Raw genomic sequence first — 23,071 nt, 5'->3', positions numbered from 1 at the left:
GGAAACTTGTAATGTAATAAATATTAAGTTAAACATACATTATATGATATCGTACCCAGTGAAGACATCTGGCAATGGCACATGAACTGTGGATACTCCATACTGATGTTGACTGCTGACTATGTGTTGGTGTCATGGAGATATGTAGCAGAAGCCCAGCCCTTGCCTATCACACTATATCATCTTTAGTCACTAGGATACAGTGTATGCAATACATGTCATACAGCATGAATATAAATCTTAGTATAATCTCAGTATTTAGTTATATGTAAGTAACCACTTTCTGTACATATCATATAGTTAAAATTTCACATAATATAATGTTAAAAAGTATAATTGACCAGCCAGTGATATCAGTTAACATGTTACTAGACTGCCCTTTTTGGGATTTGGTGTATGTCAAAGATAGGCTGTACCACACCACTGGTTACTTTGTAATGTGGATGTGGCTGTGTTACTGGTGATGCTGGACTGATTAGATGGGTTTTCTGCAGTACATGGCACTACATAAAATGATTTCAGTCAGCACTGAAGGATGACTTACAAGCAACACAATTGTGAAGAACATATGTGCCTGAACTGAATGCAGTATGGCAGTGGCGTAGCTTCGTTGATTGCTATTGATAAGGCATCTGCATCACTAGGCATACTCCAAATCTTCTGGTAAACCTTCCGGGATGTAAGGTCGTGGTCCATGAAACTCTTCGGCTCCTAACGTTTCGTCCAGAGCTGCGCTGGACATCTTCAGAGGGGTGTTTACCAGAAGATATGTCATCCGGTCGTGAAAGCTTTCATACTATGATCATACTCCAAATCCCATGAAGTGCACTCTAGTAACATATTAACTTATGCCACTGGCTGTTCAGTTATATTTTTTAACATTATATAATGTACAATTTTAACTGTATAACATACAAATTGTTAAATCAAACAATTGAAAATCCAGGATGAAATATAACAATTTTATGAAAATGATAGTTGCTACTCACTGTATAGCAGAGACACTGAGTCACAGATAGGCAAACAAAAAGGCTGTCAGAAAGTGAGATTTTGGCCAACAAGGCCTTCATCGAAAATAGACAACATACGCATGCACGCTCACACAAATGCAACTGACACACACATGACTACAATTTCTGACCATTGAAACTAAACTCACTTCCTCGTTACTTATATATAACTTGTGATGACATCCAGCATAGTATTAAGGTATAAATTCATGCTATATGACATGTATCACATCATTGTACTCTATTGGCTACAGATACTGTGGGTGCTAGGCAAGGAATGGGGCTTGTGCAATTTAACTCCATGACGCCACCACATAGTTAGTAGTCAACATAAGAGGGTGGCATCCCCAGTTCCTACTCTCTGCCATTGTCTCCAATGTCATCACAGGGTGTAATATTGGATAATTTAAGTTTAACTTAACGTTTGTCACATTTTCCCGCCATTCTGTTTTACTCTAAACCACAGAGTGTGGTCCAAAGATGATTCACATCTCATCAAAACTGGTTACCACTTGTGAATAAACGTTTTTAAGCAATCAAAACTGTTCTATATGATATGTTATTGCTAGTGACTTCGCCAACACAAGAAGCTGTTGATTCCTTCCAAAACCATGTTTTTGAGGTGCATCCATCAGACTGGAGAAAAGATTTTGGAGTTGGTTTGAACATTTGAAAAAGTACAAATTTTTCAATCAAATATCTGAGAAATGTTAAAACAACGTGTACCAAAAAAGAGTATTTTTTATTGTTTTTGTAAAATATTAAAAGGTAGCCCTTGCACATGGTGCCTCTCAGTTACAGAGCTGAGAATTTGACCATTAGCATTGCATAAATGCATAAACAAATTGAAACATTCCTTCACCTCTTCCTCTGAGAGACCATTGCACTGTGCAGTGTCATTATTGCCTGCAGGTGAATCTGTGCATGCTTAGAGGTGTGTGGCACACAAGGCAAATTACCTGAAATACTAGATTTACTGGGAAAGGTTTAGTGGCAGACCTAGTTTAATTCTCTGTACTGCTACAGTATTAAAACAAATCTAAATAAGTCTTGCTTTGGCCTGCAAGAAAATTACATTTTTCATGTGTCTACAATAAATAATTAATTCCCTATAGGCCCTAACTGCTTTCTGGAAAATACTGAGATTCAAGCACTACGTGATACTGGAAAACATTCCGCACTAAGAGTCAGCACACTGCATACAGCTGGTTTTTAACAAATTATGTTGATGATCTCCACAAATAAAAAACAGGTTATCTATAGAAAGAATAGATAAAAATTTGCTCAAAAGCACAACACTCAACGTTTCCACAGAAGTAAGTAAATTTATTGGCTTCAATCAAAACTTGCCCACTGAACCTCTGTTATTAAACACTACCTTCTTCTAGCTAATGACTACACACCCCTGTTGTCAGGAAGCCTCTGCCTAGCAAGCATGTACAAACTAACTAAACTGAAAAACCAGAAAATGACTAACCCGAATTTTACTCACATGCACAGAGTGCACTTGTGAATTCTTGTAGGCTTTCTGTATTGAAAAAATAATTTTGTGGATCATGAACAGTCACCAGGTCCCAACTTTAGAAATGTTAAGATACTATCAAAGATGACCTCTGCTCAGGAGGGCATAAGACTTTCCTTCTACACCCAGGAGGGCTGCCAGTTGTCTCATTGAAATACTCAGAAACATTTCATCATTCAGGCTTTTCAGTTAATCAGCCTCTTGAAGAGAATTCATGGATTTCCAATGAATGTCTCCCATGCTTGTTAATCATTCTCCTGTGGAAGGAGCCAGCTTTTCTGCCAGGAATCCTCACAAATTAATTTGCAACAGATGCTGTAGAATACCAGCCCTTAAGCCGGACTACTAGGCCCTGACCAGCCCTTAACCCCTTAACCTAGACTATTAGGCCTTGACCAGACTTTCAGACAGACCAGACTCTGGCCAGCCTTTCAACCAGACTTAGAAGGCTCTTGCCAGCCCTTGAGACAGATGTAGAAGGCTTTGGCCAGTCCTTGAGCCAGACTTAACTGTGCTTTGACCATTCTTTCCAGCCAGACTAAGCACAGCCTGGCCCTTTCAGCCACAATTAGCAGGCTTTGGCCAGCACTTGAGCTAGACTTAGCAGGGCTTTGACCAGTCCTTCCAGTCAAAGGGCTTTAGCCAGCCCTTGAACCAGACTTAGCAGGCTTTGACCAGCCCTTAAGTCAGACTAGTAGGCCTTAAGCCAGACCAGCTTTTAAGCTAGACTATCAGGCCCTGATAATGAGCCATTTGGATTGCAGAAAGACCAACCCACTATCTTCAGGCTGGACAAAGGCCCTTTCCACTGGATCCTGAAAACCAGGTCTGGTGTCCTGAAGCCAAGAGGATTAGTCCACAGTGAGGCAATGTTTGATGTATTACAAAATGAAGAAAGATAGCCATTACTTCACAAAATTAGTACACCATTCCACATACATTTTTGCAAAAGGGGAAGTTGCAGCAGAGGGTGGAGGGTGCCTGACTGTGTCTTTGCTGCATTTTATCTGTTAAGTTGGTGTCTGAGCAATGTAGGGCATCATTAGCACACTGGACTCTATACAGAACACTGGTTCAAAAATGTGCCTGATCATCCAGATTTAAGTTTTCTGTTTATTTTTCTGAAACACTTGTTTTATGCTAGGATGGTATCTATGAATCAGCCACAGTTGATTTTGTTTCCCATCCATTGTCCAGTCCGAGCTTATGATCCATATTTAATGAGCTTCCTGTTAAGAAACACGGGCTTCCTTCCTTTTTCATTATGTAAGCTTATTGCCACTGTATTATACACAATGAAAATGATTTTAGTGTCCTGGGAAAACATGTACCACATGAAACCAATAACTTTTAATAATTGAGAATGCTATATTTTCATACTTACCAAGAGAAATTAACCTGTGAAGCTCTGACTCTATATTGGAATGATTGACAATAGCAGACAGTAAGAACTGTTGCTGCTACAAATGATAATCAGTAATTAGTGTATGAGGACATGACTATTGCTTTCAGAACAATCAATACATTGATTGAAAATTGTATCTGGTTAACATTTCCATGTCAGCAACATAATATTTTTATCCTTGGTTCCAAGTTTGGAATGCTAAAATTAACATAAACATGCTCCTACCCATTCACTTGACGAGAAATACAAGTCTCCCATGAACAGCTTGGATTAAATTTTCAGATTAAAACTGAACTCTTAAGTTCTTGGTCATAATTTACAATAGACTGTATTAGTGAATATCCTATCCTTTAAACTATCAACACTCAATAGTGAGTTCTTAAGTTTGGCACAGAGATCTTACAATAACTGCTAGCTTCTTGCCAAGTGCAAAAGACTAGGCAACATGCTTGTACAGATGCTCTATAATTCTATTAAAATATTGTTTCAGGTTCATTCAGTATTTTCTCAAAGTCAGCAGCTGCCAGGAGCAGATGCCATTCTTACAGTGCATGCAGCTCCGAGATCACTGTGTGCACTTTCAGCTGTAGATAAACGAACGAGTTTCATTGCCTCGTCTGATTCTCTAAACACTGATAGAATATTTAGAGAGCTTTCAAAGTTCCATATTGATGGCTCTAGCATACCAAGGCAACATGATGATTGGGAATATTGTTCGAAGAGTAGGTAAAAAGATGTTTTATATGCTCTCATAAATTGTAGAATGTTGTTTACTCAGTAAAAAGGTAACTATAAATTAATGTTTTTATTATTTATGTGACTGATGTGTGTTACTTAGCATAGTTATTGGTGTCTGTTATTGAAGAGTAAACCTATTTATTTGCTTAGAAGATGGAGGACCTTATAAGATGCCTGCAGAGGGTTTTATGTCATAACAAATGCAAATGGAAATGCATTGAGATAATTCTCATTTATTGTTCCATCTCAGTTGCACATTTTTAACTAGATTACATGTTTTGGTCACTCTGGATCATCTTCAGATCTAAGTAGTTGTGTCAGCAACCTGTATTGTCTGTTCAGTACCACATATCAGAGAACTGTAATGTGTGTTCCTGGGTAGACAAGATGGGTTGCTGATGCAACTACTTAGATCTGAAGATGATCCAAAGTGACTGAAACATGTAACCAAATTGAAAATGTGCAACTGAGATGAAAAAATAATTGGAAATATGTTAATTACCTAAACAGTTGCTGAATCTCTCAAGACAATTATGTTGACTATAGTGGAAATTCATTGATTAAAAGTGATATGCAGGCACACACAATCAGAAAATACTGATAACTGGCTACACCTTATCTGAGACTTTGAGGGATGTGTGCAACACTCTTAAATCTTAGTGTTCACATCAATTCAAAAGTTACATTATTATAACAGAAAGGGCAATGTGTGTAATATGAATACTCCTCTGTGAATAGGCAGAAATCCATATCTTGGGTTCAATCAATGGTTGACAACCCAAAGTCCACGGACCGCATGCAACTTTGAAACCACTGAGTGCAGCCCACGGAGTTGTAATTGTTTTGGTCATCTTATATGAAACAAAACTACCAGGAGCTAATTTCAAAATGACCCCTTCCCACACAGCAAAGGCTCTTTTCTTATACCAGTCCTTTCTTTGTTTGTGTCAATATAGCTTTCCCAACTTTAAAAACAATCTTTTTTGTACATTATTTTGAACATGGCCAAATTGTTCCATGATTTTGAAAAAGCATTTGACTCAGTACCACATCTATGCTCATTAACAATGGTGTGGTCATCTGAAGTATCAAGTGAAATTTGTGATTGGATTGAGGAATTTTTGGTATGGAGGGCAGAGCACATTATCATGGATGGAGAATCAATGATAAATGTGAAAGTGACATCAGTTGTGCCTCAGGGAAGTGCAATGTGTCCCTTGCTGCTCATGTTGTATATTAATGACCTTGCAGACAATATTACTAGTAACCTCAGAATTTCTAAAGATGGTGCAGCTATCCATAATGAAGTACTGTCTGAGATAAACTGCACAAACATCCAGTCAGATCTTGATAAGATTTTATTAAAGTGGTGCAAATACTGGCAACTTGCTTTAAATGTTCAGTAATGTAAAATCGTGCACTTCACAAAATGAGATAATGTAGTATCCTATGACTACAATTACGCAATTGAGAAGCCTTGTACTACAAATATGAACAAACTTCCTCTCCAAACTTGCAGTAAATTATGCCCTCTGCTTAGCTATAAAAGCCAAAGTATGTTGTCATTAACCTTTTTCTTGTTAAGTAAAATTATACTTTAAAGACAAGCAGTTAGTTTCTTTTGTGACACTAGTGCACATGATTTATTTTAAGTGAATTTCTGTCAGTGTCATTGGCAAAACTAGACAAACAAGAGAGGAAACAAAGCTCTTTGTTTTTGTGGCAGATGGGTCCTTTTCATCCTGGGAACTGATAGCCTTGCCTCTTCTTTCTAATCTTCTACACCCTACTCCTCTTTTTTTCGTGAGGAAGGACCCTGCCCTGTCCATCTCCCAAACCTCGTCAGTGATTTTCCTTTAATACTCTTCCTTCCACTTTAGCCCATCTGCCAGAATAAAGAGCCACTGGTTCCAAAAGCTTGCACATTTCCTTAACATTTATATGTATTTCTACTGTACTACTCTGTGAGCAGATTTTTTATCCATTCAGTGATATTTATTTTCAAGGAGTGTGGTGTGTGTTTTGGTAGAAAAGCAGAGGTGAGTTTTTCTAATTTTACAAAAATGTAGTTACATACCTGCATATGAACACAAATGTTTTGTTGATCAGCATTAAATTTTCAGGATTTAGTTCTTTTTTACTAATTTCAGTCCAAAGTAGTATTTCACAAAATTTATGACATGTCTTGTTTTAAATAATAATGTATTTCATTGCTATCAAAGTTTTTGACATCAAAGCCTGTGACAACAGTTTGAAGTGAGTTCCAGCAATGATTTTATGGTGACATATAGTTCATAACACATCGATAGTGCAAGAGTTTGTTTTTTTCTGAGAACTGCATTGTGGTTTCTGACTCTGTGACACCACAATGTGCTTTGAATATCTCTCTCAAGTAATGCTTGTATCTGAGTTCTTCTTTGGAGGAAAATAACTCCTTCTTCAGGAATCAGCAAAACTCATGCCACCATGAGAATGGAAACCGAAAACTACCACACCAGTTTATTTTCAAACAATATGATCAACATCATTAGTAGGTATTGAATAGAATTGGGGAGAAGAGGAGTTTGTGGCACAAGTTGACAAGAAGAAGAGACTGGTTGGTAGGACATGTTCTGAGGCATCAAGGAATCACAAATTTAGCATTGTAGGGCAATGTGGAGGGTAAAAATTGTAGAGGGAGACCAGGAGATGAATACACTAAGCAGATTCAGAGGGATGTAAGTTGCAGTAAGTACCGGGAGATGAAGAAGCTTGCACAGGATAAAGTAGCTTGGAGAGCTGCATCAAACCAGTCTCAGGACTGAAGACCAGAACAACAACAACAACATGATCAACATCAGTACAATTGCTCTTCCCGATTTTGTCAACGATTTAATCACAAATGGGCAGTTCAACTACTACCTCATCATCATCATCATCATCATCATCATCACCAACAACAATATGTTCTAAATGAAGAGGCTATTGGATATCAAAGTGTACTGGAATTGTTACAGCATCTACATAATTTGGCAAGTCAAACCTGTTTTCAGAAGGTGCATTACATACAATATGGCTAAACCACCTCCCATCAGCAATAAGTATGGCTTTGGTGGTACATGGAAATTTACATTTATCTACCTTTGCAGAGGAGACAGGTGCATTTTCTGTTTGTCCCTTAAGGCACTCACTGAAAATTACTGCACTACAATAAATAGTGCAAGATGCTCTGGTTCACAGCAATGTTACAGAAAGCAACACACTGGCACTTCAGATTTATGCCACCCGCACTGAAGCAGATTAGGAAAAAAAAACTTTTCTTCACTTAAGTGACCTACAGTACCAATTTTTAAAATAGGAATGATTTTCAATCTCCTCAACAGCAGCAAGTCAGAAGTCAACAAAATCACACTTCTGGGTGGTATCACGTTAAATTTGGAGATTGAGCTAAGAAGTTCAAACAACCGTGTGGTTATCCAGATGCCGAAAGTGACTGACAGGGGATGTTAACACCACAAACAACGATTAGGTGCCCACATATGCTAAACAAAAGTGAGTGAACCACAGTCCAGTTCTTCAGAGTGCATGTGTAGACAAAAGTGTCAAGTGCTTCATTGAAATGCAGTTTTGTAAAAGACATGCAGAATGGAATTGAATATTTAATTAACAGTGGTTCAGATATTAGCAGTTTCCCCTTTAGTGCCTTGAGCCAACATGTCGTCAGCAAGATTGCACATTAAAAGCAGCAAATAATGCAGTTGTCCCCACTTTGGTGCAACTTACCTGTCGGTGAAACTCAGCCTACAAATATGCGGTAAATGGATTTTCATGATTGTCACATTCTCTTACTCCATCTTAGTAGAGGATTTTTTAAATCATTATAAACTTTTAGTTGATACACACAATCATCAGCTGAATACACTGGATCTTCAGTATAAAATCCTCCCCAATATCCAGTCAGGCTCAAGTACAACTGCCACTGCCACTGAGGACAAAGATCCATTTCAGCAACTTACCCTGAGTTATTCACACCAACCACAACCTGAAAGGAAGCAAGAAATTCAACAGTACACTACATTTGGACAATACATGGACTGCCTGTTTCAGCCGGACCTGCTGCTTAGCTCTCGAACTGAGTGCAGCAGCCAAACAGCATTTCAACAAGTGGTTGGATGCAGGTGTTATTCACAGCTCAGACAGCCTCTGGTCATCACCACTTCATTTGGTGAATGAAAAAGATGATACTTACTGACTGTGTGGCAATTTTAGAGCCCTAAATACTAGGACTGTCCCAGACCTTACTCCATTCCCAATGTCCAGGACTTTACAGGTGCATTACACAGTGCCTCAATTTTCAGTGTATTTGTGACAAGGCCTATATCCAAATTCCAGTGGCCATCTGTAACATTTCCAAAAAGGCCATTGTTACCCTTCTCAGGTTTTTTCAGTTTCAGTTTATGTCGTACTGTTTAAGCATTGTATCCCAGAGTTGGCAGCACTTAATAGATGAAGTTTTAGAGGTGTAAGATTTTGTTCCACATGTATATGGTTTTTTTCTCATCATAAAAAAGAGCAAAGAGTTCACTTACAGTTGATATTTTGATGTTCTAAGGAGTATCCTCCAGATTGCAACCAAGTCCACATTAGGGAAGCTGACTGTTAATTTTTTAGGATACCAAACGTCAGCAGAGAGTATCAAACCTCTCCCCTGCTGTGTGCAGGCAATTCGTAATATGACAAACTTTAAGATGTGTTTGGGTATCGTAAACTTTTATTGACAATACGTACTGAAAGTAGCATAAAGAGAGGCCCCTCTCAATGCCATTCTAACAAGAAATGCCACCACTGTCAAACACACATATCATGGACAGAAATAAAGAAGGAAGCCTTTAACAAATGGAGACACATTGTCATTGGCTACCATACTCTCTTACTCAGGCCTTAGCACACAATTAGCCTTGACACTAGGTTCTAGCCAAACAGCCATTGGCACAGTACAGCAACAGCAGATATCAGGAACTTGGTAGCTATTAACATTGTTTTCTTCTTGCTAACTGTCACTGGCACAGACCCGTTAGTCAGCAATACAGTGAGAGTTACTCACAATGTCTGAAGCTGTAAAATACTTCCACTGTGGCTCGAGGCAAGGACTTTCACCAGCTTCACCAATCATCACTCTGTAATCACTGCATTCCAGAAAATTAATCAGCAAAACCCACCTTGCTCTGTAAGACACCTAGACTCTGTAGAAAAATTTACTATGGACATTTGTCATATAAGCAGTTTCTAAGACATTGGCCTATTGTATCTCATGGGCTTGCAGTGAAATAACTGGAGTGCCATGGCCTGACCTGATGAACGCTTAAAGCACAGATCCACAGTGGTAGCTCCAGTTACAAACTAAAAACTATCTTTATTCCAGCATTGCACATCACATGGTGTGACACTGCCAAAGGTCAACAGTGCCCATCTACTCCCATGGCACAACACGAAAATTTATTCCGAACTGTTCAAGGTCTGTCCTACCCTGGCAATTGTGCTTCTGCAGATGCTGTGACTCAATGTATTACATAGCTGGATACTGATGAATAGTGCCACCAGTTGAAAAGAGCTTGTTTACATTGTCAACAAAGTCAGTTGACACACTGTCACATCTGTTAGAGATATAGTTACTCTCGCAACAAGATGTACACACACTTCTCTTCCCAATGGACACAAATCCTTGTTAACATAACCATTGGTCAGAGGCTATGCCAGTCACTGATGTTTTGGCAGAAATGGTGGTTAAAGAATTCATCCACATGTGGATCACCAGATTTGGAGTTCCAATTACAGGGGTGATGAATCGAGTTCCAGTCACAGCGACCATGAATCACACTTGATAGTTTGACTGCTTGCTTTTTACCAAGCTCACTAAACTATGTGGAATCTACCACCTAAAAACCACGAATTATCACACTGCAAGCAACATAATTATAAAACAACTGCACAAAACACTCAAAGCAGAGCTCATGTGACACATTGCCTGTCCTATTACTGTGTTTAAGAATGGCTGTAAAAACAGATATTGGCTTGGTCCCGAGTCAGTTAGGCTACAGACAACAAACATACATTCTGGCAAACCTCATAGAGAGCAAAGAAGCCCACTTATTGCAAGAGCTCACACAAACACTTCAGCACACAATGCAGTAACTCCTTCATGCAGTACCAGTGTCTTGTGGCATCAAGCAAGTATATTATCACTAGAACCTCCAGAACTGTTTGCACATTTGGTTGCATGTTGATGCAGGCAAGCTGCAAGCTGTAGCTGTTTCTCCCTTATGTTGGGCCATATCAGGTATTACAACGTGGCTTGCATACCTGCGGAATACTTCAATACGGCTAAGGCACAAAAATCTCCATAGTGAGAATGAAGCTAGTATACGTCACTGTCAAAAAGCCTTCAGAGAGGCCACTTGTAGCTCCCCAAGGTAAACCCCAATGGGCAAGCAATTCTCAGAGGATAACACCCCCACAGCTTCACTGAATAAAGACACCAATGATCCAGTTACATCAGCAACACCTGTGAAATGCAACACACTGACACCTGAACCTCCATCTCCAACAGGTTTTATTTCTCAGGCAGACTGAAAAATTAAACTCGCCAACCCACACATACCAGGTGCCCCATTCTTTTGCCCAGCACAGACATACTCATATTTCTGACAGAAACACACAGGCCTTCTCATCACCTGCAGTAGGTCTCCCCTGACACGTGGTTCTAGGTGACTTTTCCAAAATCTACCCCTTTTCCTAGACATCTCCAGCCCTTTTTCTTCACCCTTCTTTGTTCCTCTTCATCCCATCTGCATGAGAAAGGAGCTCTGAAAGCTTGCCTAATTATAACGCTCTTTTAGGAGTGTGTTCTGCTGCCACTTGGTGAATAGATTTTTTATCTATCCTGTTAAATTATTTAGAAAGACACAAAAGAACCTCTGCCAGTGTCACCTCTTCCAGGACCATCAATGCCACCCCAGCAGCCACCTCCCATAATGAAGAAACATAAGAACTTTTGGAACTCTGTTCACTTGAGCAGGACAGCAAGTATGACCCAAATTCCCACCCATTCCCTGCATCCCTGGGTTCTGCAAGCCGACTCTTCATTCAGTGATAACCAAAAGGCCCAGTTGTTGCCCTGTATTTTCAGAGGCCAGTAGCACAGCTGGTAAGACCACTTCACATAGAAATAGCCCAGCTGTGCTCTGCTCTTGGCAGTATCACATAGCTGGTCACTCACCATTCCATATTCAAAAGAGAGGGAGCTATTGTGACGACATATCATTCATCATGCATTGAAAGTGTGAGAAGTGAAAGTGAGTGATAGGAAGTTTGTTTTTTAGTGCAGAACTGCAGTATAGTTTATGACTGTGACAACAACATGTCCTTTCTTCATATCTCTCATGTAGTATCCTTTCAATACAGTTTATTGTGCTGTTATGTTTATATGTCTTTTGTAGTAGGTTAAAGCTAACAACTACAATTTCTCATATACCAGAAGATATTACACATTGACATGGCATAGCACTGAATGGTAATTGAAGATGGTAAGTAAGGAATTTCCAAGCGACATTATATCTTGTTGATAAAACTGTAAATACATGCTGAATTTGATTGAAATAATCACTGATGTGGCAACTAAAAAATATTCATTTGTGACCATCAAAATTAGTAAATTATAACCTGACCTCACATTTAACAAAAACTGGATAAGGGAAATTAGGAATATCAGCCTGGAAATCTTAAAGGAATTCCTTTGATGAAACAAAGTTGCCACCCTGTGCCAGAAGATGCCAGACTGAGAAAATCATAAGGATATGTAATTCACAAATCCCAATTCTGGAATGTTTATAGTTTTGGGAGTTATGGCAATGTAAATAAATGTGAAAGATGGAGGAGATTCAAACCAGAGTTACTGGTTTTTCCAAGGATTGTTTAGTCAGCTTGAGTGTGTCTCAGAAATGTTCAAGAAATTCCAGTGGGACACGCTGCTAGAAAGGCTTTGTATGCCATAGACTGTTCTGTTGGGTCAACATAGGCACACTGGATTTACAAGCTGTGATGTGAGCAACTGCTCAGTTTTTTTTTTTTTTTTTCAAATACACCCCAAAGACCATTTTGTTTGTTTTGCAGCTTTGTTTATTCCCTGAAACTCATACCAAAGATTTAGCTTTCCTGGTCAGTGTAGTATTTTTGTAATAGTTGTACTTTATTGTATATACCTTGCATTAAAGAATTTTTCATGATTAGTCTCTACTTTGTCTGAGATGAAGTTTGCAACAGAACTAACCTGATTTTTGTAATCCATTCTATGTAGTAACAGTCTCAATCACCACAAAGCTGAAAATCTACTTGTATGTGGGATGGTGTTTGTTCATTGATGCACATATCACTATATTTTAGATGACAATAACATTCATATTTTATTCCATGTGAAGTCCAATTATTAATTACAGTGACCAATTTTTAAACTACAAACAATCACTGATGCAATCATTCAGGCCAGCACAAACAATTCACAATAGGAAATAACTTGTCTTGTTGCGGCACAAGATTAACAGTTCACATTTCTTACATTATTGTAAGGTCTCACTTTTGCTCAGTTCCTGTCAAAGACAGTTACAGTACAACAATTCATTTAAGTCAGTCCATAAGACAAATCATTGACTTCAACAATAACTCAACCTGATGACAATGATAATTCATAATACTTGTTGATCACAAGGCAATTCAGACACAATGCTTGTTTATTAGAGGTACAGTGGTCACATGAAAGTTTTTTAGTTATGCAGTAACTGGAGCACTTGTTCTTACTTGCATAACAAATACTATAAAAATGTGAGTCAAACAATGAAAGCATGTCTGGCTCTCAGTCCACGGACTGACTGTTTCATGACAGATGATCATAGAAAGACTGGTGTAGGAACAAACTGTTACTCTGAAAAGTACATGATGCTTTGAAAAATGGCTAAGTTGAATTCACTGTTTTTGGTGAACAACAAGAATTAATATCATTCTGATTTATTGAAAGTTTTCCTGATCAGAAATTTAGAAAAATACACAGACGTATTATCCTTATGCCCATGTGAATTCCACAGTTTGTATGAATTAGTACCGTACTGCAAAACATAGTAAATTATGTGAAATTGTTAATTAGTGAGTTAATAAGTAATGCTGTGTGCTAGATGGTATGGGCAAAATTAAGATAACAAAAGTAAGCAGTCAAAATCTTGAACTGAACAGTGCTTGTGATGAGATATGTGATGGAAGTTGGTAATAGCCAGAAACTCTGATGTTAATTATTGTGGAAGATAATTAATTTTCAATAACTTAAAATACTTTCCTGTAAAGTGACAAGGGTTAGCTTTCAATTGGTATAAGTCATCCCTCTCAAATTTACTTATTAATGCATGAGGTCTTCCAGATCTCAAACTATAGGTCTAACTTCAGTTAACTGTAACTTTGAACTAACAATTAACTGTAACTTTTAATTGATAGTGATCTAATGAAAACTGGTTACAAAAATGTAACCAGAACATTCAAAAAGAGAAGCTGAGTAATAAATTTATGTGAAATTAAGTCTAAATAGAATTTTGAGATTTTTAAATGAGCCCTATGTGTTACGAGGTAAACATACTGAAACTATAAAACTTTGCAAAAAATTGATTATTTTTGGGAGTAGAAAAAGATAACAGATAGGAAAGGATCCATCTGATTTGTCATAAGTTCAAGTATGCTATTTACTTGAAACTTCCATCTAATATTAAGTTGCTAAACTTATCTATCAAGTGCCAGAGAGTCTCTGTATTTTCCTCCCCAGAGTGGAAAGTTTGCTGCTGTCCATTAAAGAAGTTTATAATCATTTTCTTGTCATACTTCCTTTGAAGTTAAAATATTTTTCTGAATTTCTTAATTTACTTACAGATAATCTGACAATGGCTATTTGCCAAAATAGCCCTACAGTAATGAATAAAACTATCTGACTTAGCAGCATTTTTGGAATTGTAATTACATAATTTCCTTAAAAGACATATACAATGCAGCAGGTCCAAAAGACTACAAATTGTTGACTGCAAATTTTTCATTCAGCTATAGCATTCAGTGTTGCTGTAATAGTCTTGTGGTCAATAAATCTTGTCTCTTACATTCATTGGATTCAAAAGTTCAGATGTGTTTCTTACAATCTGTTTCTCTCATAGGTCAGCTTCTTCACAAATGACTCAAGATACTTTTTGAAGAATATGTATAGCAGAATGTTAAAAAAAAATTTGTCCTCATTTCCTGTTCTAAACTAATTTTCAGTGTGGAATGAGGTGCATTTCCTTTTGTACCCTTTTTTATTTAAATTTAATTTTGTTTGCTGTACTTTATTACAGAGAATGAGGAAACTCCTGACAGTGCAACAGTAGCTAGTAACATTGAACTACAAACTCCATCGACAACATTAGAACCAGATTTTTGGGACTTGCGAAGGAAACGCCGTTCATCTAATTGGGGTCGAAGCAAGTTGATGGTCCCTCGTCTGACAATTTACGTGGATGCAATCCAGGCATTTGAGGTACTAATTTTGTGAACAGTTTTCTTTGTCCTTTGCTGCTTTATAAAAAAAAGTCAAGTGCTAGCGTATGTTTGTGACACAGCAGGAGAGTAGCGAGTTACATATTTAGATTTTTCTGTGTGCTTTTGCAGTTAAATTCTTAAATTCCTTGCCTGTTTGTATATTTAAGAAGTGCAGTCTCACATTTTATTTATGGTGTAGTGTAGATTTACACTGTTTGTAGTTCAGTGGTCATTTGATTTAAATAACAGGGATCATTGGAGAAGCCTCAGTCAGCTGCTGGCCTTCACTTGTTAAACACCAGAGAGTAGCAAGTTCCATATTTAGCTTTTTCTGTGCACTTTTATATTTCAATTCTTAAATTATCAGAAGGATGTATAGAGTGTGTGCAAGCTGTGTGCGGACATAGGAGCAGCTGACCACAGTTTGCGAACTGCTAAAGACGGCATTGACAATGGCCAGCCATCCACAGGCTGCTGCCTTTGAGTGTAGGGGCAGCAAAGACTCTAATGTAATGGATGGACAACTTCTGCAGCTGAGGTGCCCCCTAGGGAAATGCTCAGGGCTTTGAAAGAAATCCAATATATATGATTAGTATGTCTGCTCAGAGGCTTCATCTGAGATGTTGAGGGGACCCTGCTGGTGGCTATCAAGGATGCAGAGTACAGTCATTTGCAAATTTTGGCTCGTGTTGTCACCAAAGACCACTGTCACATTTTGAGGTCATACTCAGTTTATATGGTTGTCTGACATAAGTGGTGAAGACCGCTGGTCTCACTCACTGGGTGCAAGTAGAACCCATGATTTATCATATCATGTGGAGGGTGTCAACCTGCGGCTTAATAGATTCTGTGATGGTTGCAGGTTTCTGACATGCATTATGGGGTGGAGAATTGTAGGACTCCTCTTGGTAGGTCAAAGGTGCTCCACGCACAGAAAGCAGCCTCTTTGTTAGTAGTGGAATGCACTTGGGGACTGAACATTGACTCTGGCTGTGAAATTATCTGGACAAGAGTAACAGTCCTAGTTGAACTCAAGTTAGCCTCCAGATGTTTCTACCAGCCACCCGATTCCACAGTAACTGTTGTAGAATTGTTCAAAGAAAGTTTGCACTCAGTAACACAGAAGTACCCCTATCATGCAATATTAGTTGGAGGCAACTTTAATCTACTGAGTATAGACTGATACATACAGAGAATCTTATAGAGTTGTTCTGAGCATGTTTCCCAAAAACTGCCTTCAGCAGCTAGGTTGGCAACCCACATATAATGGAAATATTTTAGATGTTGTAGCTATAAACGGGCTTGACCTTATTGTAAGTGTCAGTATAGCAGCAGGGATTAGTTATCATTGTGTTATCATAATGACATAGGTTACTAAAAAAGTTAATGAAACCATCAAAGAAGGTTAGGGGCGTATTTATACTGGAAGGAGCAATAAGCAGTTGTTAGCATCATTCTTAGACTATGAATGGACATGATGTAGTTCCAATTTAATGGGCATACAGGAATTATGGACATAGTTAAAACTGATTATAAATAGCATTAAGGAGAAGTAAGTGCTGAGTAGCTGGATTAAATATGGAAAAGATCAGCAGTGGTTTAATAACAAAATCTGGAAAATTTTGGGAAAGCAGAGATTGTTGCACTCTTGATAGAAAATGGAAAGTGGAAATATCAACAGGCAAAAGTTAGTAGAAATTTATGCACCAATAAAAATATCAATGCACAAAGCATACTACTTCCACCATCATAGTTTAGTGAAAGATCTTGCAGAAAATCAGAAAATTCTTGTCCTATGTAAAATCACTAAGTAGGTCAATGGCTTCTCTCCAGTTGCTGTTGACAAGTTTGGTGTGGCAGCAGAAGACAGCAAAAGGAAAGCTGAAGTTTTAAATTTCACATTGAAGAAGTCATTCATGAAGGAGGTTCATACAGACATACTGTCATTTGACTGTCATGCAGGTTCATGTATGAAGGATGTAAGAATAGTAGGCACCCATGGCATAGAGAAACAACTGAGAAAACTAAATCACCATGTCTGGATGGAAATCCAATTTAGTTTTACAGGGTACTCTGCAGCAAGTAAGTGTACTTGGCTTACATTTATCACAAATTCCTCACCCAGCTTGAACTCCCAAATGATTAAAAAAAGTGCAGTTGACTCCTGTGTACAAGAGGGTAAAAGAATGGACCCAAAAATGTCAGACCAATATCCTTAACATTGGTTTGCTGCAGAATTCCTGGGCTTATTTGATGTTCGAATGTAATAAATTTCCTTGAGATGGAAAAGCTTTTTCCCTGATGTCAGCACAGATTTAGAAAGCATCGCTTGTGTGAAACTCATCTTGTACTTTTTGTACATGATATCCTGCAAACCATGGGTGAAGGGCAATAGGCAGATTCCATGTTTCTAGATATCCAGAAAGCATCTGCTACAGAACCCTACAGCAGACTGTTAATGAATCTCCAAGTATATGGAGTAGATTCTCAGATACGTGCATGGCTTGAAGACTTATTGAGTAATAGATCCTGCTATGTTGAGCTCCAGGATGAGTGTTATCAGAGACAAGGTTATTGTCAAGAGTGCCTCAGGAAAGTGGAATAGGACTAGTCTTATTCTGTGTATACATAAATGTATTGAAACAAAGGGAGAGCAGTAATCTGTGACTCTTTGCTCAGCACATGGTAGTATACAGGAATGTACCATTGTTGAGTGACTGTAGAAGGACACAGCATAACTTTTTTTAGACAGAATTTGTATTTGGTTTGATAAATGGCAGCTTGCTCTAAATGTAGAAAAAATGTAAAATGATGTAGGAAAACCAGTTCTTTAAAGTTCGTATGCTATATTAGTGGTGTGCTGCTTGATGCAGTCATGTTGATCGAAGATCTAGGCATGATGTTGTAAGGTGATGTGAAGTGGAATGATCACATAAGGATAGTCATAGGAAAGGTCAATGGTTGATGTCCATTTATTTTGAGAATTTTGGGAAGTGTAGCTCATCTGTAAGGGACTCCATGTGTAGAATGCTAGTTCTACCCATTCTTGAGTACTGCTGGAGTGTTTGGGATACCAACCAGATCTGATCAATGGAAGGCATCAAGGTAATTCAGAGGTGTGCTTCTAGATTTGTTACTATTAGTTTCAGTCAACAAGCAAGTATTACAGAGGAACTCAGTTTGGAACCCCTGGAGGAAAAACAACAATCTTTTCATGAAACACTGTTGAAAACATATAGAGAATAGGCATTTGCAGCTGACTGAAGATCAGTTCTGTTGCCACCAATATAAATTTCGTGTAAGGACTGCAAAGTCAAGATAAGAGAAATTAGGGCTTGTATAGAGACGTATAGACAGTCATTTGTCTCTCGCTCTTATTGTGAGTGGAACAGGAAAGGGAATGACTTGTAGTGGTACATGCTGCCCTTTGCCATGTACCACATGGTGGCTTTCAGAGTGTGTATGTAGATGTAGATATATACATAGTAATTTTTAACACTAAACTCTGAAATCAAACTCTTGTCTTATATTATTTACACATGGATTCTGAAGGCAACAGGTATTCATTGAACAAGTTTAAGTGTAAAATAAAATTTTCACTCTGCAGTGAAGTGTTTGCTGATATGAAACTTTCTGGTCGATTAAAACTGTGTTCCGGATTGAGACTCAAACTCGGGACCTTTGCCTTTCGCAGGCATATGCCCTACTGACTGAGCTACCCAAGTGTGGCACATGATCTGTTTCACAGCTTTACTTCCTACAGTACCTCATCTTTTACCTTCTAAACTTTACAAAGCTTTCCTGCGAATCTTGCAAGATGCACTCCTGGAAAAAGGATATTGCAGAGAAATGGCTTAGCCACAACCTAGGAATGTTTGCAGAATGAGATGAGTGTGCACTGCTATGAAACTTCTCAGCAAGTCAGAACTGTGTGTTGGACTGAGACTCAAGCTCTGGACTGTTGACTTTTGTAGGCAAGTGCTCTACTAACTGTGGCTAAGCTGTTTTCTCCACAATATCCTTTCTTCCAGGAGTGCTAGTCTTGCATGACTTGCAGGAGAGCTTCTTTGAAGCATAGATGGTAGGAGATGAGGTACTGGTAGAAATAAAGCTGTGAGGATGGGTTGTGAATGGTGTTGGGTAGCTCAGCCAGTAGAGCACTTGCCCACAGAAGCCGAAGATCCCGAGCTAGAATCTTGATCCAGCACACAGTTTTAATCTGCCAGGAAGTATCAAGTGAAAGTGTAGGTTAACTGTACTGTATGTAATTTCTTTAGAAATTCATATTCTGTCATTGGATCACAAAATTCCCTTTTAAGTTAGACTAGGAAGAACCAACTTCTTCAATAATTGTGATGCATTTAAAGTTTTTTAACACATTAAAAATTCAATGTTACAGGAGTTTGGTGCTGTTGTGCTTAGTGACCTGACATTGGAAACACGACCATGCTACACCCCAAGTTTATCTCCAGGTGGGCATTCAAACATATATCTTATTTTGCTTTCTCAAAAGTCATTTCTGTGAAGAACATGTTTGAATAATGTGTTCCCTTATTCACAAGAAGAAATAAGAGAGAAAGTTAGAATTGTCATGAAATTTATTATTATTGCAGAAGTTTAGTAGCTTTTTAACTTAACTTTGTTTTCTTCATTAAATGCATCATGAAATCTCTGTTATCGGCTTAGTAAATTCAGGGTATGTTGCATTTCCTACTTATATGATGATTTCCAGGTGTTAGTTTATAATATGTACATGATGTTTTAAATAAATTGTTGCAGACATATTTTTCTTTCACACAATGCTTTGAGTTATCATATTATTTACAACCTTCTGACACAGCGTAATTACAACTTCAGTTCATTCCTACATATCTGATACTTCATGCATGACTTGACGCTCTCTGTACTCCTCTCCCACCAACTGCAGAGAGCATAAAAGAACAAAGATAATATGTACAGGAAAGAGAATATGACACTGACAAAGTAATTATTTTACAACAGTCTTTCGTTCCATTAATTTTAAAGTTTAAATAACAGTGTTAATGAAAATAACCTCAAGTGTAATTGGATAGTAGAAAAATTTCCAAATGAATAAATTACATGATAAATAATCAAGTTTTATTTTTTATTTTTTTTATTTTTATTTTTTTGAGACGTGACAAAATTAGTATTATTTATGTTCAGTTTCTGTTCAAAAGCATATACCTTACATAAACACCCATAAACATTCTATTTCTGTCTTTTAAACTATGAACCACTTCTCCAAATTGATATTGCAGATTGATCCTTACTGCATCACATAGTGAATTTATAGGTCATATCATGTTGTTTAGTAAATGGTGACAGTTTAACATTCTTGACTTTCATTGTAGAATTTATTCAAGTCACAATTACACCATATCAAAATGTATTCATATGGTAATTTAAAAATGAACTTCTTGAAGTAATGGTCCACCATGCATTTGTAAGGTATATGTGGTTATACTCGTAATTATTGAGTCATACATGAAATTCAATATCCCATACTCTAGCATAATGCTCCTTTAATTTTGTGAACAGTTCCCAATACAGAAATGGTGTTCCAAGTTCCTGAATGGAACCGATGGAATTTTGGTAAATCTAACTGGGAGAACTATACTGCTTAGCTAGAGTTTAACATTCAATGGATTCCTCCAAAAGCAGAAAATTATGGGCAATTTGTGGGCCTGCTTTTATCCATTGCCAGAAAGCATGTCCCCAGGGGCTATTGGAAAACATACACTCCTGGATAGAGCCAGGAATGCACTGACCTCTATAACGAATACCTGGAGCATGCCGACCCAGGCGTCACTGATGAGCTTTTGCAATGTTTCCACTCAGCTCGCTGAGGAAAACGGCACACACTAATGAATTAAATGAGTTTCAAACTTTCCAGTACAAAGGCATGGCACTTACTGTCAAAACTGGATGTGCCTTCAATCAAAACAGTACACAATAGTGATGATATAAGTCCCAATGATGTTGCCAACAGAATTTTAAAACTTACACGTAGAACGCCAGAGATAGACAAGAAGAAAACAAGAGAAATCAGAGCAGAACTGAACAGCATCAAAGGAAGAATGCGTGAAACTGACACCTCAAAGAATTTTGAGACATACAAGATCTCCATGCCCATTAAGGACACAAAACAGAGAAGCCGCAGGCATTGACCCCATATACCCAGAATTTTTGAAGCATTGTGGCCTCAATGCCCTACTGTGGATGACAGAATTCTTCAACAACATGTTACAGACTGGAAGGTTGTCAGTCCTTTTTAAGAGAACCAAAACCATAGCAATCCTAAAACTGGGAAAGACAGGAAAGCACCTCGAAGACTACAGACCCATAGCTCTCCTGAGTGTCTACTATAAATTTCTCAAGAGGTTCATTCTTAACAGAATAAAACCCACTATTGAGGAGAAAATACAAGCTGAACAGGCTGACGTTAGACCTAAAAGGAGCTGGAGTGACCAGGTACTAGCAGTAACCACACATACCAAAAGGAGCTTTAAAGAACAGAAAAAATCCACAGCTGTATTTATTGATCCGTCATCTGTGTATGACACAGTATGGAGACAAGGAATGCTGCTGAAATTCCTATGCACCATACATTGTAGAAAGCTGGCATGCTACTTAACAACATGTTGGCAAATAGACATATCGAAATGCACCTTAATGGCAAGGAAAGCCGCAACTACCGACTCAATGACGGCCTTCCCCAGGGATCAGTTCTTTCAACTCTGCTCTTCAGTATATACATATCTGACTACCAAACACCCACTCTAAAAAGTTCATTTATGCTGACAACATATGTTTAATTAGCCAATCTGTTGATTTCGAGACATCAGAAACTACTCTTGAAAATGACCTGAAAAAGGTGGATGAATATTTCCAAGTATGGCGATTTAAACCCAACACTTTGAAGACAGAGCTACCCTGGTTTCACCTAAACAACAAACATGCCCAATATGCAACCAGAATCACTTTCAGAAACCTAATGTTCATAGAAAACCCGCAACCAAAATACCTGGGAGTAACGCTTGACCTTCAGAGCCCACCTGGAGAAGACAGCCTGCAAAATAAAAACTGGAAATAACATAATACAAAAACTGACAGGAAATAGCTGGGGAACAAATGTGATAATCCTCAGGATGTCAGCCCTTGCTCTTGTCTATTTAGCAGCAGACTACTGCAGCTTCACATGGTTAAATAGTGCCCATACAAGAGAAGTAGATACTCAACTCAATAATACTATGAGGCTGATATCAGGAACCATCAAGCCAACACCAACCCAATGGCTCCCTGTTCTGTCCAACATCCATCCTCCACACTTACAAAGACAGCTAGCACTGAAAAAAGAGTGGCAAAAATGCCTAGACAACCGTCAACTTCCTATCCACTGAGACCAAGAATGGTCTTTCTCCAGCCCAGACTCAAATAATCTAATCAAAGATCCAAGCCAATGCCCTGTTGGATTTGAGCTACCAAGGAGATCCTGGACATCACTCAACTGGTTCCAAACAGGGCATGGAAATTGTCACTACTAGAGGCGTAAATGGGGCATGGTTTATACACCTAACTGCGACTGTGGGCACAACAAACAGATACTACAGTACATTGCCACTGAATGCCCTATAAGGAAATTCCAAGGTGCCTTCCAGGACCTTCATTTGCTTAAGGGAGAAGCTACCGCCTGGCTGAAAGGACTGTACATCGGTCTTTGAGCAATACAGTAATGCTCACTACATGGTCATCTTATGGAATTATACATCACTTATTATTTTATTCTATGTGACTTGATAT

General features: G+C 38.2%; 1 protein-coding gene across 2 annotated transcripts in view; it reads left to right on the top strand.

The window, feature by feature from the left end:
• LOC126484536 (murinoglobulin-1-like) overlaps window positions 1-23,071 on the top strand; it is a 291,073-nt gene that overhangs the window by 103,139 nt on the left and 164,863 nt on the right. For both annotated transcript variants that reach the window (XM_050108083.1, XM_050108084.1), the window contains 3 exons: window positions 4,428-4,659; window positions 15,067-15,248; window positions 19,650-19,722. In XM_050108083.1, coding sequence (XP_049964040.1) covers window positions 4,428-4,659; window positions 15,067-15,248; window positions 19,650-19,722 — 487 coding nt within the window. The remainder of the gene's footprint in view (window positions 1-4,427; window positions 4,660-15,066; window positions 15,249-19,649; window positions 19,723-23,071) is intronic.

This window comes from Schistocerca serialis, chromosome 6 (genome assembly GCF_023864345.2).
Source record: "Schistocerca serialis cubense isolate TAMUIC-IGC-003099 chromosome 6, iqSchSeri2.2, whole genome shotgun sequence".
Classification (NCBI taxonomy): Eukaryota; Metazoa; Arthropoda; class Insecta; order Orthoptera; family Acrididae; genus Schistocerca; species Schistocerca serialis.
Note: the sequence above shows the minus strand (reverse complement) of the source record. Positions and strands in the feature narration are given on the sequence as shown.